The following is a 20123-nucleotide window of genomic DNA, read 5'->3' on the forward strand; positions in this document are numbered from 1 at the left end:
TACAAAGGCGCTTCACTGCCGGTGTATGTCACCATGGCAACTTATGCTGCATAGTTTTTCAGAGCAGGTTATGTTCTAGATCAACAAGGTGTGAAATCACTGACTGCTGACCAATCAGTTATCTGGAAAATAAATAACGTCACCAATGCAGGAAGATCCCTGGACTTTAGTGTGCGAGCATTTAGAGGATCTAAAGTTGTTTTTTGTTGTTTTTTTAATCAACATCCTGACAATCATCATTAATAAAAACAGATTCCTAATCAATATATATTTCTTTATTACTGTATTCCTCTTTTTTTTTCTGTTTGCTGCAACCAGTGTTTGAGACTGATCACAGGCTGCCAACGCTACCACATGAATGCACTTGCAGCTAGATTGGGAATCTCCAGGTTGATTTATCAAGTTGATCACCACCTTTGTGTGACCGTATAGCCTGACCGCCAGTGAGGCTAAGCGAAGCCAGATAAGGAAAAGATATCCTGGGTATGATGAACTTTCTCTGTAGTACAGGCCCCAGGAGACACCAAGAGCAGCACAACAGATGATCGACAAAAAACAAAACAAAAACAACACATGAATACAGTGGACTGATTGGGGACGAGAAACGAGTGGGAAATGAGGCACAGGTGATAGTAATCGGACACAAGCGAACACAATCAGAGAAACAAAGGCAAGAGTCAAAGACAGGAAGGGAAAACAAAAACGGGACAATCAACAGAAAATTAGCTATCAAAGTAAAGCAGGAGAAGACCAAAAGACAAATAAGTAACACTGAGACATGGTGACAGAGACGGGCAAACACTGAAAGCACTAACAAATTGGTAAGGGAGAGGGAGGCAAGAGCAGAGAAACACTGGGGTTACTGGGAATTAAAGTACACTAGAAACACAAGAAAGAATAGAAGAATAGCTACCAACCAAAGCTTAACACATTTTTTTTCCCCTCTAGTGTTCGTTGTTGCTTACAGTACTTAAAGGCTGGGACTGAGATCTCAGGGTTGGAAATAACTGCTGGCAGCCTCAGAGGTTGTGTCTTTGAAGCCTTAACTATTACCAGGACTGATCAGAGTGCAATCAGTTGTATTAAGCTCAAAGGCGGAGTCCATGTCTAGAGGCCTGGTGGTCCGCTCACTAGACACACACACACACACACACACACACACACACACACACACACACACACACACACACACACACACACACACACACACACACACACACACACACACACACACACACACACAAATCCTGCTTTAGGGCTGCATCTGTGTGATGGATGAGCCTGAGCTGGTAAAAAAATCTTTTTTTTTTTTATAAGTTGATGTCATGAGTTAACCTCCCTACAGCGTCCCTTAAAGCACACACCAAACTGATTATGCATTTACCCACCAAGGCTGAGCATTATTCTCCTCATTCAGCCAGTTTCCAGTGAAATGGACCTTTCTGCACTCAGCTGACACCTCTGTTTGTCTGGCCCCAAAGCAACAAGTAACACATATTTGGCATGTTCCTTCAAACCCATTCAGCTAATTATGAGATTACTACAAGTAGGTGGCCCCCGGGTGTCACCACTGCAGAGGAGACCATAAACCAGCATAAACACCCTCAAACTGCAAACCACACTGTTTTTAAATTCAGCCAATGATGCTTGTAGAGGAATGAGATTATATGTGTTGCTGGGTGGGACTGAAGAAGGTGCTGGTGAGGGTGAGTCTCCCTGTAAGCACACACAGGGTCACACCCAGCCCTTTACCTTGGATGGTTTATGTCAAACGTGTCACTGCCACACATCAGCAAGTGAGGTGGAAAGAAACCATAAAACGGCCGTGCGTGGTCTGCCTCAAATTAGTGCCAAACCTCACTCCGTATCTGTCACACACAATACAATTAAACTTAATCCTGCCTGCTGAAAGGGGAAAGCAGCGAGGGAAATGGAGAAAAGCAGAAAGTGGCCATCAACGGGGAGAGAGAATGATAAACGTCGTCGGTGCTAGCTCAGTGTGTGGCAAGTGCAGGGGTTGATTGGGGAGTTGAGCTCGGCTCTCCCCCATCTGCCAGCATGGACGTGGTGGGAGAGGATCAAGATTTCAAGCGTGTCTCTGAGCCAAATCTGTAGATCAACCCCCGTCCTTCCCCTTCCTCTGACCACATTAGAGGTGTGCCACATTGGTGGTCTTTGATTCCTCAGCTTGAAAAAGGATGCCCCACAAAGAGATCAGATATCACACAAAGCTCCTTCACAACCCCAACTTGCTCAAAAGTACAGCATATCCGTCATAAATGATAAAGTTGAGTGAATCGCCGTGAAGTGAAAATAAGATTCCTGGAACAGTTTTGGTGGTTAATCGCACAGAACATATAGTCAGCCCTTCTGCTCCTATTAAATTGTACTTAGTCATATGTGATAGTGACATGTGGGTGCACTAAATGACAACTCAGATGTGTTCTGGCATTTTTTGAGGAGTACTTAAAGTAAAAAGACCACAAGCATAGCGAAAGTCAAATTTAACTTAATTTTACAACTGCTGGTAATCATTTAGGAGTTAAAAATTGCCATTAATGGATTAATTTAGACCAACATGTCCAAGTTGGAATCTCTGGAATTTCCAAATATGTAGAGGACTAACTTGACAGTGACTATACAGTTTTGTGAAAATAAATAATAAAAAAAACCTCAAAATCATTTCTATTTGAAAGACACCCATTTTCGACCTAGTTCATGCCTTTTATTAACCACTTATTAACTTAGGGTCGCAGGGTGCTGGAGTCTATCCCACCTGTCAACGGGCAAGAGGCAGGGTACACCTGAACAGCCCACAAGACAACAGTCAATTTAGATTTGCCTGTCAGCCTAACACACATGTCTTTGGACCAGACTCAGAGGAACCACGTGGGCACAGGAAGAACATGCAGTCTCCCCACAGAAAGACCAAGAAGACCAAAAGGTTTGAATGCAAAACTCAGAGATCTTACAATTATGTATTATCTGCCAGTTCCTCTCCTTCAATGTTAAAAATTAACTTCCCACTCTGCAGCTCAGGGCACATTTCTGTCAGCTTGTTATCTGTATTGACACAAACTATATAAAACTGTGGGCTGCTGCTCTTAGTGCGGTAGCTACTCAGCAGCAATCAAAGAAAAACAGGTGATAGGGAGAGAAGGTTTTCAGCTGAGTGAACCTGAGATGGCACTAAAAAAACCTGCTTCTCCTGTTTGCACTGTCTATAAGTCACCTCAATATTTGCTCTAGTTTTTGTCGTGCACATACAGGTGTATATCTAAGGGCATTTGCTGTTGGTGCCCTGAAACAGTAACCCCAAATAATGTTCTTTTACAGTAATATTGTTCTATACACTCTTTGGTACTTTTACTGTTACTCACTACTTTGATAAGCCTTGGCACAAAACTACTTGGTTAGGAAAAAGTCAAGGTTTTGGTTGTAATACGCCCCCTTTACAATGTTACCATGCACATAGAAAAAAACATGCTAACCCAGGGGGTTCACATTTGACACTGGGAGTGACACGCTCTTAACATCAGTGTCTCTTTTTTTTTGCTGGCAGGTTTCCTGATGGCTTCAACTTAATCATGAGCCATTATTGTTAATAATAATAATAATAATACATTTTATTTATAAGCACCTTTCATGACACCCAAGGACAATCATGAGCCATTATTGTTAGAGCATTTTGGGTCTACTCATTTCTCTATGACCCCTATTTTCCATAGGGACTGACAGCACAGTGAAAGTACCTCTAGCACAAATGAAGAGACTTATTATTCTAAATGTGGGATATAGTCACATTAAGAAGCACCAGAACAAGTACAGGAGGTCTGTACAGTGGGAAGTTGCTGCAGTTCTCTATGTGAGAAGTATTAAGATTAGGATTAGATTAGGATTAGAGTTGGGATAAGGTTATTGGAAAATCAAAGCACCATGTTACAATTCAAAATCAGGCCACTGAAGCCACAAGCTGAGCATTTTTGCTGTCTCCATGTTGGTGTTTTGAAACCAGATGTGATGAGCAAGGAGTGGACCTGACCAGAGGAGTCGCCCCCTGCTGACCATAAGGAAGAGTTTAAAGTACTTCAGCACTGGCTTCAGTTCACACTGGAAGCTCAGATATCTGAAAACACTTCATGTGAAATATCCAGTCTGTTCCTTACTATTGTTAAAAGGCTTCCGCTAAACTGGGAAGAAGCAGCACGGGTTTTAGGCCAAATGACGTTGTGTTTGGTCATTGTGTGCGTCTGTAATAAATTAGCTGTTCTACAGGATGAATCAATAAAGTACCGACCACCAAGAAACCTTGCAAAACATTTTGTAATATGTCTGAACCAAGTCTGTAACTGCATGTATGGTAAACATATTGCATGTGTGTACTGCTTCCTCTTGTTTTATTCATGTGCAGAAGCACACAAAGAAGCGTAAGAGTAAGTCTGGTTCTAATACACATGTGACTATATGAATATCAGCATGCGTAAATGTCCATGAGAATGTTTATGCATGTTTATGTTTTTCACGTGATATGAAAGGAGCGGACATTCCTTAACGTTCTAGGAGCTGCTCCCTCAAGACCTGAAGAAAAAATTGGTTATGATAACATACAGAGCCATGCAGCATTTGCTGTATTGTACGTGTATATAACAGCTTTTAAATTTGTTTTAAGAATAAGGCCTCTATGCGAGAAAATAAGACAGAACAAAAAAATAGAAAAAGGTTTGGGTGTGTCGTTTTGAGGGTGTTTCTCTAATCTATGAGTAGCTGTGCTGAGACTTTCATCACTATCTAACTACTGCACTTTTTTTGTTCATGGTTTTAGCAGGTGACCCCAGGATGATCGACAGTCTGAGGTCAGAGTTCAGAGAGAGAATGCAAAGGACTCAGCCAGGTGTGAGGGGGTTAAAGGCTGAAGGTCGGAGATGAGGTCACCAGAGAGGACACCTGTGAGGAGCTGATGAGGATCATAGTGATGGCTCTGGAAGGAAGACAATTTATCAGACTTGAAGGGGGAAAATGAGGCATCTCAGGCCAGTGCAACTAACTTCAAATCTTCTCTGTCACTCTGACCTGATACACTATATTGCCAAAAGTATTCACTCACCCATCCAAATCATTGAATTCAGGTATTCCAATCACTTCCATGGCCACAGGTGTAAAACCAAGCACCTAGGCATGCAGACTGCTTCTACAAACATTGGTGAAAGAATGGGTCACTCTCAGGAGCTCAGTGAATTCCAGCGTGGCACTGTGATAGGATGCCACCTGTGCAACAAGTCCAGTTGTGAAATTTCCTCTTTACTAAATATTCCACAGTCAACTGTGGTAACAAAGTGTAAGTAATTGGGAATGACAGCAACTCACCCATGAAGTTGTAGGCCACGTAAAATCACAAAGCAGGGTCAGCAGATGCTGAGGCTCATCGTGCACAGAGGTCAACAACCTTCTGCAGAGTCACTTGCTACAGACCTCCAAACTTCATGTGGCCTTCAGATTAGCTCAAGAACAGTGTGTAGAGAGCTTCATGGAATGGGCTTCCATGGCTGAGCAGCTGCATCCAAGCCTTACGTCACCAAGAGCAATGCAAAGCATCAGATGCAGTGGTGAAAAGCACGCCGCCACTGGACTCTAGAGCAGAGGAGACGTGTTCTCTGGAGTGATGATCACACGTCTCTGTCTGTCAATCCAATGGATGAATCTGGGTTTGGTGGTTGCCAGGACGACGGTACTTGTCTGAGTGCATCGTACCAAGTGTAAAGTTTGGTGGAGGGGGGATTATGGTGTGGGGTTGTTTTTCAGGAGGTGGGCTCAGCCCCTTAGTTCCAGTGAAAGGAACTCTTAATGCTTCAGCATACCAAGATATTTTGGGTAATTTCATGATCCCAACTTTGTGGGAACAGTTTGGGGATGGCCCCTTCCTGGTCCAACATGACTGCGCACCAGTGCACAAAGCAGGGACCATAAAGACATGGATGAGTGAGTTTGGTGTGGAACAACTTGACTGGCCTGCACAGAGTCCTGACCTCAACCTGATAAAACACCTTTGAGATGAATTTGAGCAGAGACTGTGAGCCAGGCCTTCTCATCCAACGTCAGTGTCTGACCTCACAAATGTGCTTCTGGAAGAATGGTCAAAAATTCCATTAACACACTCCTAAACCTTGTGGGAAGCCTTCCCAGAAGAATTGAAGCCGTTATAGCGGCAAAAGGTGGGCCAACATCATATTAAACCCTACGGATTAAGAATGGGATGTCACTCAAGTTTGTATGTGTGTGAAGGCAGACCAGAGAATAGTTTTGGCAATATAGTGTATTTACATTTGAAGAAGTATTTGCCTCATTCCTGATTTATTTTTTTCCACATTTGTCAAACTTACAGTACCAGTCAAAAGTTTGGTCACGTGTGCCCAAACTTTTGACTGGTACTGTATATGTTTCAGATAATCAAACAAATTTTGGTATTAGGCAAGTAAATAGAAAATGCAGTTTTTAAATAATGGTTTCATTAATCCATCCATTCATTTTTTTCTACTTATCTGGGGCCAGGTCGTGGGGGTAGCAGCCTAAGCAGAAAAGCCCAGACCTCCCTCTCTTCAGTCAGCTCCTCTAGTTTATTTGGCGGAACACCGACACATTCCCCAGCCAGCCAAGAGATATAATCTCTCCAGTGTGTCCTGGATCTACCCTAGGAAGTCCTCCAGGTAGGACATGCCCAGAGCACCTCACCCAAGAGGTACCCATGTTGCATCCTAGTCATGCCAGGCCCATGTCTCCTCTTCGGACTCCACGGGCTAAGGCCCAGTCACCAGACCCAGACACGGGAGCTGCATATTCAATACAATCAATTTTCAAAATGAAAGACCCAGACAAAACAGTCCACTACTGAAATGCTCATGTTGTGGGATGTGATGCCACAGACACGCATGCATATTCATGGGGTAAGTATGCTTTAAGGTAGCTTAGCTTCGGTACTGCTGTTCTGGAGACTACAATAGTAAAACATCACCAGACAGATAAAATATACTTACCATATTATTTGATAATAAAGTTCTTGATTCAGGTGATTAATCCACAAACCTGTATATGTGTTTACCTGTAGAAATACGGCAGTGAACTGTATATGTGGAGCCTCTCTGCCATAAACAGAATGCAACACCACACACTGTATATTGAAATATTTTATGGGAAATAGAAACTATTTCCCAGAATGCACTTTCCTGTAGTATAGAACTATTTTAACAGTGGTTTAATGGAAAACAGTATGTCACTGTCAGAATTAGGCTCTTAGAGTATTTTTTTGTAATGTACCTTTAAGGTTCATATGTCAAAATGAAGGTTTGATGGTGTACATCAGAGTATTTTAACGAAAACTACAATCTTAATCGTACCAAGTAGTTTTGGTTTCCGAAACTAACCAAGCAGCTAGTAACAGTGTAACCAAACAAAGTGAAAACACGGGACACTAACCACAGTCCACGGATTTGATTTTTGTCACTGCTGCCTCGCCTTCCTTCTCATGTAAACTTTGTTGTTTTTTTTTCACAAAGGACTGTTTGCTCCCTGACTCTGATGTGTGACCAAAGAACAGTGTGTACATATCACTGAGATCCCAGGGGTCCTGACAAACCACAGTATTTAAGAATGGGTTTTCAGGCACATATCAATGAACATAACTCAGGAAAACACATCTCTATGTTTTAACTTCTCTAATTTCACTGCATAGCTTTGTGACATTCATGTGGACCGGCATGTTTTCATATTGAATGACACGAGTTCAATAACTGTCAAACTGTGTACTTGAAATGTGTTTGTTGTTGCAAATGCTGCTGAAAATAAAGCAGACTTAAATCCAGAGCGCTGTGCGAGGGCAACTTTCAGCTGCAGAGGATCCAGGACAGATCATTTCAAATTAGCGTTGCTCATGTTGCACTTATTTGTGATGGAACTGGAACCTGAGTTTGAACTAAGCTGCAAACAACATCATGGGCTACAGATGATTGAACTATGCAGGCAAACTGCTTCTGCACAACACTGATGAAGTAGCTTGGTGATGTGTGACGACAGATGCGCACTGATGTGTGCAAATGCTCTGTCCACAGAAATTAAATTGTTGTGATTTTAACCAGGACTAACAGACCCAAATACAGATGCGGAGACAGTTGGTGAATTTCAAGGTATTCTTTTTACAAAGGCCAGAATAATATTGACTGATGCTGGGAGCAGCAAGGAGTAGAGTGCTAAAGAGTGTGCAGGAAGGCGAGTCCTTCCACATGTGAGTATTTGTCCTAAAGTTGCCTTTCCAGAGAGAGAGAGGTCCTAGATTCTGCATCCATTTGAGTTTTGAGCTTTCTGTTAGACAAAACAGTCTGAAAAACGCACATCATTCTTCTCTACTTCTACTTTTAAATACTAAATTCTCATAATTACACTGTAAGTTGAAACCAAACATTATAATTCCTATCACAAGACTACAATTTATGCCAAAACTGATTGACAGGACTAACAGGAAACTCTCATCAAGGCTTCTTTTGCAAACAGAAGTTGACTCAAATTATAGTTTTATTTTTCTCATTTCAAATGTCAAAGTCTAACTTTTAATATACCTAAATATCGTATGGTTGAAAAGTTTTAGATTCTTCCCTTCGCAGTCTTTTCCTCCTGTCACCACTTTGCCATGCCTGTTAGGCTGCAGCTAAAGTGGAAGTACACAGTGTACAGAGAGGCAGTGCAGCCATTAGACACAGAGCTTTGGAGAGATTAGGATGCACACAGTACACCACCACCACAGGCAGTCTGTGTACCAAACGAGGATTAAGGCTTTGGCAATGGTGAGCCCAGCACCAAAGAATAACCCTTAAACATGAAAAAAGGCACCAGAGAATAAGAAAATTTATACACCAAATGTGTTTTTTCCCCCTTATGTGGCACAGATGAGAATGAATTGCTGATGTTTCCTGTAAAGAAATGGGCCATATTTCTCTTTCAGTGCAATATTTCACAGAGAAGAAAGTCTGCAATCCTCCATTTCTGTCATAAAAGCGACGTGAATTAATTTATGATTCATTTTGTAGAGTGCATTCTGTTGCTGCAGTTTGAATTATAGCGATTGCATTTTGTGATGTGTGTGGGTTTGACTGAGAGGCCATGCACGGTTGCAATTTGTTGCGCTAGCAGGACCATAAACAATCAGATTTCTGTTTACCAAGACTTTCTTTGCCTCTTTGTTATATAGTCAGTGTTGATTTATCAGCCAAGTTAAGAGGCTTTTCCGTTCTTTAACGTTGACACATTAAAAGACTTTCCTAATCAAATGTCAAACCTTAAAGGAATACGTAATCATTTTAGGAAGTAGAGTTTTGTTCCTTGCAGAGAGTGTTACTCAGCAGTTTATTGTGTTTGTACAGCAGGTGTGAAACTGAAAGCAGAGAGGGAGAGTAGAAAGAGCAGATGCTGCCTCTGTAAAAAGACGTGCTGACATTTGGTACATACCACAAACTAGCTTTAGTAGCAAGGTGCATCCATGTGTGACTGTATGGACAGATCACACAGACATACACCTACTGGCAACTTTATTAGATACACCTTGTTGGACTCTCTTTAGCCTTCAAAGCTGCCTTCATTCTTCATGGCACAGATTCAACAAGGTGCTGGAAACATTCCTTAGAGATTTTGGTCCATACTTACACGATAGTATCACACAGTTGCTGCAGATTTGATGAGATGAGAATCTCCCATTCCACCATGTCTCAAAGGTGCGCTGTTGAATTCAGATCTGGTGACTGTGGAGGCCATTTGAGTGCAGTGAACTTATCATCATGTCCAAGAAATCAGTTTGAGATTATTTGAGTTTTGTGACATGGTGTGTTACCCTCCTGAAAGTAGCCATCAGAAAGATGGGTATGTTGTGGTCATAAAGGGATGGACGTAGACTGCGGTGTTTAAAAGATGCTCAGGTGGTGCTGAGTGGCCCAAACTGTGCCAGGAAAACATCCCCTGAACTGTTAAACCACCAGCAGCCTGAACTGTTGATACAAGGAAGGATGGATCCATGCTTTCATGTTGTTTACACAAAATTCTGACCCTACCATCCAAATGTTGTGGGAGAAATCAAGACTCGTCAGACCAGGCAAAGTTTGTTTTTAATCTTCTATTGTTCTATTTTGGTGAGCCTGTGTGAACTGTCGCCTCAGTTTCTTGTTCTTAGCTGACAGGAGCGGCACCCGGTGTGGTCTTCTGCTGCTGTAGCCCATCTGCTTCAAGGTTCAACACGCTGTGCATTCAGAGATGCATACTTTGGTGTTAATGAGTGATTATTTGAGTTACTGTTACCTTCCTATCAGCTCAAAACAGTCTGGCCATTCTCCTCTGACCTCTGACATCAACAAAGAATTTCTGAGAACTGCTGCTCACTGCATAGTTTCTCTTTTTCACACCATTCTCTGTAAACCTTAGAGATGGCTGTGTGGGAAAATCCCAGTCGATCAGCAGTTTCTGAAATACTGAGGGAAAGCAAGGCTCACTCTTCCTGCCCCTCTGCTTCCAGTTAGCCAGGCTAACTGCATGTGTATTTAATTACAGCTATTTAAACTAATGTAATTAGATTTTAACATTTGTCTTTTTATGCATAAGGAATTGCCTAAGCAAGACTGGTTAAGGCTGTTGAGTGTAAGATGTAGTAGGAAAATGATTACATGAAGAGGTGTGCATTTGTCTGCATAGATGTGTTCATCATGCATCAAAAATAATTCTCTCCTGTAGAGTAGGAAATAAAAGCCAGTGACATGCAACTAACAACAAACTATGGAGTATAACAACACTGGGTGGTATCTATTGCAGCGCAGTGTTGGCACATAAAATGATTTGGGATGGGTAAGGTATGCGCTCTACTGAGTGTCCTTCTAGGTTTTTTTTTTTTTGGTCCAAGGATGCACATAAATGTGTTTCATGAGTCTGTGTGTACGCTATCACTTGTGCAAGACCCAAGCCTATTTGCTAGTGGTGTGTGATAAACTGTTTGGCGCACGCAGCACAGGAGAACAGGCCATGCTGGTACAGATAACAAGGCGGCAGGCATCTGGCAGAGTTCACTGGCCTGGACACAGAAACATGGACAGGCATGGCTCACTTCTCCTGGAGGAAACCACATCATTGCAAGCACTGAAAACCCAGTTATGCTTCACTTTCTTTTCTTTTCTTTTACTTTTTTTTTTTTTTTTGTTTTGCCTCTCTATTTCTTGTTGGGAAGTCAGTGTTTGAAGAGTAAACATGTATAAAGGCATCATCATCATGAAGTGCTTATTGGTTACACTGGACTAGAAAATTGTTTCTGGCCATTTCTAATTGGGAGAAACCAAACAGAATAGCAGCAAACACATTTGCTCTGCTGTGGTGGTCAGGTGCCTGTGAACATCACTGTTTCCTACACACTCAAACACGCAGAGTGCGCGGCGCACACACAGACTATTTGACCCCAGTGTTAGCTCTAGTGTTAGCGGTAAGACTGCAGCGGATATCCCTCTGTTGACTCTGAGTGATGTAAGCTTGAGATGAGCTCTGCAGATTAAGAGTGAAGACAAACAAAGGGTCCTGCCAAGATGAGCCGCAGTGTATACAGATTAATTTAACAATACAGCCACACGAGCACTACCGTAAACCATTTGCATAACTCCTTTTAATGTGTTTTGGAAAATTTCCTTGCTTTGCTTTGAGAATATACCCCCACGTGGAAACTTATACTTAGGTGGTCCATTCCAGCCGGCATCAGCTGTTTACCTAGCCCGACAGAGGATCGTAGAGGGGAAGCAGGCAAAGATTGGTGTGTTATCTTTGACAGCCATGCAAATGCTCATATAGACTGGATCTGGTATACACACACACACACACACACAGACACACACAGAAATATGTGATGCATGCAAATTTATACACATGCATGAACTTTCACGGTGCTCTTGAAGATTGATAACAAGCTTAATCGAGATCTTTGGCAAGGAATACCAGTGGAGCACTTTGCTTTCGGTCAGTGGCTCTCAAGCAGATGGGATGAATCGTTGAGAACCTCGTAGCAGCCACCATGTTGTTGGTAACCCACTTTGAGGTACGGTTAACCATTTGAGGAACTGCAGTTGAAAAGAACATTTATTAGTCTGCTGTCCCAGAAATTAACATATAGAGGGACATGGATGTAATAAGAAAGAGGATTCTCAGTTTTTACTTAAAACAAAATCTGATCCCTGGTCCCTGTATGCCAATCATCTCGCTCCTGTAAAGCGGCGCTGCTCATCAGAACCTGTTGTCCAAGTAGCTCTTTCAGTGAGCTCGCCACCAGCATCCAGACTCCATCAAGAAGCATTTCATCAGCTGTCATCATGTCATTCTTATTTTCAGGAGAGAGTAATTAAAGATTAAAAAGAAGGGACTGATGTCTCCATAAAATTCAGCTTTCCTTTTTTTTTTTCTTCAAAATCCTCTCATCTGTATTGTCTGATATCACAAATTACCCAAATTTCTCTGGAATATTTTGTTTCTTCTTCAGTGCAGGAGATGATAACCCCCCCTTCCCACACACGGACACACACACACCTTTTTAACCACCATCCCTCACCCCCGTCACTCTTACCTGTTGGCCAACACTCACTCTGGACTCTCTGTGGGGGTTTAGCATGTGTTAACATGACAGATTGAGCCCCAGTTGGAACCTTAATTGCATCATTTCATGGATGCGAGTCAGTGCTGTGGTCCGGGAGAGTAAACAAGCCTCGAATCCAGGAGCAGAAAAAGGGTGGGGTGGGGTGAAGGAATGAAGAAAGGATGGAGATGAAGAGGATGAATATGAGTGTTGGTGTAGCCCATACAAGAGGAAGTGCCTGAGAATAGGAAATTGGAGTTAGGAAACATGAGAGAGTAGAGGTGCAAAGACAGCACGGTGAGAGCGCTGGAAAAATCTCTAAGATAACAATAAATATCCACCCAAACCTCCTCCAAGGTGGTCGGCGCGTGTGGTTTGTTTTGTTATGTGATGAATGGAGAGTTTGGTGAGGGAGGAGGAAAGGCGCAGCAGCAGCAGCAGCCTGGTTGGAAAGCGCGTCCTCATTAGTAAGTGATCGGGCGACAGAGGATGTAAGATTTCAGCTGCCTGTGTTGTGTGTTTCAGCAGTAGTACTCAGTGAGTCTGCCAAGAGTAAACACATGAGGTGAAAGAATACACTAAAATTAGTGCTGTGACAAATCCAGATATACAAGTGGAGAACTCACACTAACTTCGATGCCTTTGCAGACACGCAGGCTCAGAAGCAAACCTCACACCCTCCAGAGCCCAAAATTCTCACGTAAATCAATACGTTTTAGCTTGTTAATCTATTTAAAGAGAAGAAACATCAGCATTGCTCCCCAGCTCCCTCCTTGACAAGACACCATCACGACTTCATATATTCACCACAAACTCAGCTAAATGTAAAAACACACTCTAAATTTAACAGTGATTTTGTGGTACTGTGGTGAGTACAGATAAATCACAGTGGAAACAGTTATTCATGCTGCAGGGAAAGTCAAGCAAGGTTGGAAGGGACGTCACAATCATAATGAACATCAGGAGGTGTTTTCAGAAAGTTGACAAGTGGGGTCATGGGTGGTATCAGAAAAACAAATCGTCTGAGTCATTGTTTAAAATAACAGAGTGTAATTTAGCTCTGTTAAAGAACGGAAGTGCCCGGCAAGAAAATGGGATAAAAAAAAACCCTTGAGACATCACCCATGGTGGTCTATTCAAAATGGATCTACCAGCTTTATTTAAAGTGGCCAATATATATATATATATATATATATATTATCCTCCTGAGACCCAGCAATGCATTTTTGTCCTCTGTGGAGTACATAGGTTTTTTGTTCATAACTCTGAAACTATACATGCCACTGTGTTAAATCCTGTTGGTCCTTAGAGAGGACATCCTGGGCTTTCCAATGATATGACATGTGTGGGGGTGGGGCTTTTCTGGAATTTTCTTTCTGATTCTTCACAATGGCTGCCATCCCTGTGAGCACATTTTATCGAAAGAAGAAAGGTAAGTATATTATTTTCTAATTATGAGCTTTGTGAGTTTAATATTCAGATTGCTTCTAGTAAATGAACATCTAAGGAATAGTTAGGTGGATTTTCAGAGCAGTTTAATTATTTGTTGGGATAAAACATAACCTGTTTTGTGTGTCCTCCATAGAGGACATCAGGATTTGCTTTTTATTTTTTTAACCTGTTTTAATAGAAATCAGCTCACTGACTGAGGCAGAGAAAATCCTAAACAGGATTATTGATGGAGACTCAGACATAGATTTGTCAGATGAGGAGGACCAAGAGGGACAGATTGACGGTGATTTTGAGGTCGGGAGTTCAGAGGATGAGGCATCAAGTGAGGAAGAGGAGAGTGAAGTTGAGGATGCACGGGCCCGTCGCCCACTTTGGACCAAAACTAACACGTAGGCTTCTGAGACAAGAGTAGATAAGCTTAGACAGATAAGAGTATTTTTTTGGATGAACTATCACTTTTAGAGGACATAATTATTTAATGTATTTGTCTGTCTCTTAAGATTCCTGCCTGTGCTGGAAGACTCCGGAGAGGTTGTCTGTACTGCCCCAAACCGTGTAGACTGGCCACCATCAAAATACTTTGAGCAGTACATTGACAACAAAGTTTTTGAGGACATGTCCTTTTGCACAAACCAGAGACAGATTCAGGTGTCAGGCTCAAGTCTGAATACAACACCTGAGGAGATTAAGACCTGGTTTGGAGTCTCAGTGTACATGGCATGCCTTGGTTACCCAAAAATCAAAATGTATTGGGCCAAAAAAACAAGAGTGCCAATAGTTGCTGAGTCGATGACAAGGGATCGCTTTTTCAAGATCAGATGTTCTTTGAAAATCACTAATGATCTTGATGTAACTGAAGAAGAGAGGAAGCTCAATATGCTTTGGAGAGTCAGTCCACTTTTGAAGAAGGTGCAACAAGGTTGCCTAAACCTACCCAGGCCAGGAAATGTTTCCATTGATGAACAAATGATTCCCTTTACTGGTCGATGTCCAGTCCGTCAATTCGTTCCTGGCAAGCCAAATCCAACCGGATTGAAGGTGTTTGTTCTCGCTACTCCAACTGGAATTGTATTGGATTTTGAAGTCTACCAAGGAAAAAAACCTTTGTCGGCAGAGACACAGGACTTGGAATAGGAGCAAATGCAGTTCTTCGGTTGACTGAGTCCATTCCCAGGGGAACTCACCTGTACTTTGACAGGTATAAACGTCAATTGTGGTGCTGTTGATGATGATTCTCTGTAAACAAATGACACTTATTTTTTATTTTTTGTGTTTGTGTCTGTCTGTCTAGGTATTTCACCTCAATAAAACTACTGGATAAATTGCTAGAAATGGGTCTGCCTGCAAGTGGAACATTGATGAAAAATAGACTCCCAAAGGATTGTAACATTACATCTGATAAAGAGTTGTTGAAACAAGGAAGAGGCTCCTCTGTAATGGTGACAAGGAAACATCCTGAGCTGGCTGTGACAAAATGGGTTGACAATAAACCTGTACTCATGGCATCAACAGTGCATGGAATAGAGCCCCAGGATACCCGGACCAGATGGTCACTGAAAGACAAAAGGCATGTTCAAGTGTCCAGACCTGCAGTGGTGGCAGAGTACAACACCAACATGGGTGGGGTTGATATGTGTGATAGAATGCTTAGTTTTTATAGAATGGCTAACCGCACAAGGAAGTGGACTGTACGCACAATCCTACACTTCTTCGATCTGGCTATCACCAACTCCTGGTTACAGTATAAGGAAGACAGCCAAGCTTTGGCACGACCTATGAAGAAAACTCTCCAATACCATGACTTCAAACTGCTCTTAGGTGAGGAACTGATTGCCCAGGGGCAGTCAGGCCAACCTAATCCAATTGAATCTGATGCGTCGAATGATGAGGAGTACGTTCCATCACAGAAGAGAAGGAGGCCCCAGCCAGATAAGGAAGTGAGAAAGTATGGAGCTGTCCATTTGCCACAGATGATGGACAATCCTAATAGTTCCAGGTGCAGAGCAGAAGGGTGCACTGGAAAAACCTACATAAAGTGCATCAAATGCAACATGTACCTCTGCATCTCAAAGAAGAAGAACTGCTTTATGGACTACCACAAACCAAAACAGAACTAACACACCTGATTAAACTACACTAATCAGCTTGCTTTTGATAAGCTGAATGAGGTCCCTGGAAATCTGAACCACTGGCTTGAATGGTGTAGCCATTTGAAATTTACAGCACTAAAGATTGTCAGAGTTCAGAGGTAAATGTATGCCTCGAAATGTGTTCATATTTGCCACAAGAGAGTCCCGATGTCCTCTCCAAAGGACATACTCTAAAAAATAAATAAAAACATGTTTTGAAATTTTTTCAATTGTAGTGATGTTTTTTCACACCAAAGAGTCATGTAGTGTAAAAAAAATTGAAATTCAAAAACTTTTTTTTCTCTGGGTCTCAGGAGGATAATATATACTATATATATATATATATATATATATATATATATATATATATATGTGGTGTGTGTGTGTGTGTGTTTGTGTGTCTCACACACACACACACACACACACATATATATATATATATATGTGTGTGTGTGTGTGTCACACACACAAAATTATATATAGTTTTTCCACTGCATAAGTTGTACATTTTATATTTTACTGGCACATTTCGATGTAGCTTTTGTTATAAATCTGAAGTTTAAGGCACTAAACTTTCCTTAACTGCATATTTTTACCAAGTGCTGGTGTTGGGCTCATTACTCAAAAAAAGCTATGTTTTACACAGTACTCATTACTTTTCTTAAAGGTAATGCAGTTTGTTACTTCCTTGAGAACCTCTTAGCTGAGGTACGGTTAACCATTTGAGGAACTGCAGTTGGAAAGAACATTTATCACTCTGCTGAAACCAGAATCTTCTAGCTGGAAATCTAAGTAACCCAAATCTGAAGACTTGTTTACTTAAAATTGTATAGACATTCTAAACCTTGTTTTAATTTAATTCTGGTTCAGTGTTCTGATCAAAGCTGATTGCTGAGAACTTGGAATACAGAGACACTGCTGGACAAAATATAACCATCCATGTTTTCTATTTATCAGAAAAACTTTGCACTGTGGGACTCTCAGACACTTTGGGGGAGCAGTGAAAAGCATCTGTACATCTACATATTATTATGCTGATGACAGGACTATCCTGGGCCTCATAAATGGTTGGGACGAGTTTGCATATAGGGACCTGATGAAACATATCACTGTCTGCAGAGAGGAGAATGACTTCCTTTGGTGAAGTTCTGGCATCCACAGCTGCCACTATTTTACTGAAATTCAATCAATCAATATTGTTTGAGTACTCTAGTGATTATTAATCGTGTAATCGGATAAGAAATACTTTTGTCTTATTAACAGTTCATCTGAAAATTTTAACTTTCTGCAGCACAGCTCTTTTACTGTGTGAAACAAACAGCGGTTGATGGAGCAGCTACAAAGTTCTCTTTTCTTCAAGTTGACACTTGCTGATCGGGTGGTTAATGAAGTACCTCCAGCTGTTTCTCATTAATGTGGTTTTAATGTGGTTACAGGAAAAAGTGCTGCTGCTTTGGACACTAGAAAAACATTTCATTTCGCTCCACCTGAGCTCACCGTTTTGGTAACGGCTCCACCTCTGTGCGTGCTGCACGTTAGCAGTGTTTTTGTTGAAAAACTGAGGGCTGCATGGGATTAATGTTGTAATGCTTTGTATTCACAAGCATCCTCCTAAATACATTTCTATTGCAGGTCTATTTTTAGTTGCTAATCAGGTATTAAAGCATAAAAAATACAGAACGACCACTAGTGCTAATGCGTTGCGCTCTAGCAAGCTGTAGAGATAGCTACCGGCACGGATCGCTAACAGCTGAAATTCTCAGTCCAGTGAGCACACACACACACACACACACACACACACACACACACACACACACACACACACACACACACACACACACACACACACACACACACACACTTGTGTAGAAGGTAGTAGAGGCATGAAAAAAATGTGTCAGCGATGATCAGTGTTAAAGAGTTGATTTTTACAAACAATGGAAATCCATTGCAGTGATGGAGGACTTTAATGCTGCTAATGTGGATGAAAGGCTCTGCTTACACAGTGACACCTGGGCGCTGCAGAGTTTAAACAAAGCATTGAAGCAACAAATTTGTGTCTAGGATTTTTTAAAAATCGAATTATTTGAGTTACTCGAGGAACTGTTGCAGCCCTAAATTCAACTGATGTTTTTAAAAAAGGAAATTTCCGTAAACAGGTTTACAGTGCATCTGTTTTGTGTAGCAATTTACTGTAAGCAGTTCTAAACTGTGAAATTTAGGATTGACAAAAAAACCTATCATAAATTCAAATGAATTTTTACAATAAAGTACTGTAATTACTGTATATGTTATACAGTAATTACAGTCCTCAGTAAAAAACACTCCTAAATTCCTACACTTTTTTGAGTGTATAAATTTAGGAGTGTAGGAAGAGTGTAGGAATTTGATTATTTTAGTTTCTTGTGTGCTTAATGTATATTATTAGCTGTGTTTAAAGCAAAAAGGCTGGAGTCTATCCCAAGGAAGGGTACACCCTGGACAGGTCCCAGTCTTTCACAGGGCCAACACAGAGAGACAGACAACCATTTGCACTCACATTCACACCTACTGCCAATTACCTAACCCCACTGAGAAAAGAATTAATGTTTTGGTAAACTGGCCCAGAGGTAACCACAAGTTTTATACAACTTTAATATTTGTGTAGGAAACGGTTAGCCTAGCTTTGCACAGACACTATAAGCAAAGGGAAATAAGGGGACATCCACAAACTACAAACAAGTTTTCAGTGTTATATGATTTGCTTATTATCTTAATCTCAATCTCCTCAGCCAATGTTCTCAAAGGTGAATAAATGAGAAGAGGGGAGAGGTGAAAATGAAGGAAATGGGAAAAAAAAGGTAGAGAAAAAGCAGGCTATTCTTCTCCAGGCTGAACTGGAGAAGCAGCAGAACCTTTGTGGGAACACCTGGCATGCTTTAGCTTTTTCAGGCAGAGTTCCTGTAAATCTTTGTTCTGTAATATGAGGTTTTTCATCTCACAAACAATTTCTGCATTCTGTTCTTCAGGTTTCTTGCACAGTTTCTCAAATTCTTCTAACTTTTTATGCTTTTCTGCATGCTTTTCTTTCAGTTCTTTATATTTCTCTTCCTGTACTTTCTTTGCCTCATGCATGCCTTTATTGCTTTGTTGTATTTTGCCATGCATGTCTTGCAACTCTTGATTTCTCATCTGCATTTCTTGAGGCGTACACTGCACGTCTTTATGTGTTTTCTTATGTTGTTGCATCCTTCTGCATTTCAGTGTTTCTGGTCTGTACTTTATCATACAGCCCTTGCAGCTGTGTATTTTTTTCCCACCACTTCTTGGATCCTATACGGCATCTCATTGTATAATTTCTCCATTTCTACTGCCTCTGCCTCCATTTTACTGCTTTTGTCTTTGACTTTGTTATAAAATTTTTGTAGTTCGGTATTTCTCCTCTCAAAGGAGAAATCTTAAATGATGCATCTCTCTGCATTTCTTCCTGTTGCTCCTTCTCTTTTAGCATTTCTGTATTTTTCCTTGCTTGATCAAGCATTACTTGCAGCTCTTGATTCTTTTTCTCACTGGAGCTTGAATTGTGTCTCTTTGTGCATTGCTTTCATGTCTTGGAGCTTGTACTCCATAGCTTCCTGTTGTTCCTCCTCTTTTAGCATTAATATATTTCTTTCCAGTGCTTGATCAAGCATTACTTGCAAACTTTAATTTTTTTCCCCTCACTTTCTTGATGCTTGTGCTGCGTCTCTTTGTGTATTGCTTTATATTGTCTTGTGTATTGTCTTGGAGCTTGGAGCCAGCGTGTTTCTACTACTGTTTGTACCTTTTGTACATACTGCATTTTGACATATTTTATTAATATCAACACTTAGCAATAAATCAGGAATAAAAAACTGATATTTTTTAATAAAATATTTTACTATATTTTACGTTTT

General features: G+C 41.2%; 1 protein-coding gene across 2 annotated transcripts; it reads left to right on the forward strand.

The window, feature by feature from the left end:
- The first annotated feature begins 13877 nt into the window (after positions 1-13877).
- Positions 13878-16434, forward strand: LOC115782527 (piggyBac transposable element-derived protein 3-like). 2 transcript variants are annotated; one of them, XM_030732735.1, is made up of 4 exons: positions 13878-14060; positions 14259-14469; positions 14581-15278; positions 15372-16434. In XM_030732735.1, the coding sequence occupies exons 1-3, from the start codon at positions 14018-14020 to the stop codon at positions 15212-15214; spliced, it is 888 nt and encodes a 295-aa protein (XP_030588595.1). In that variant the 5' UTR covers positions 13878-14017; the 3' UTR covers positions 15215-15278; positions 15372-16434. The 2 variants fall into 2 exon arrangements, 1 of the variants encoding a protein (XP_030588595.1); XR_004020159.1 differs by lacking the exon at positions 14259-14469.
- Positions 16435-20123: the final 3689 nt, after the last annotated feature.

The sequence above is a fragment of the Archocentrus centrarchus genome, chromosome 1, assembly GCF_007364275.1.
Source record: "Archocentrus centrarchus isolate MPI-CPG fArcCen1 chromosome 1, fArcCen1, whole genome shotgun sequence".
Lineage (NCBI taxonomy): Eukaryota > Metazoa > Chordata > Actinopteri > Cichliformes > Cichlidae > Archocentrus > Archocentrus centrarchus.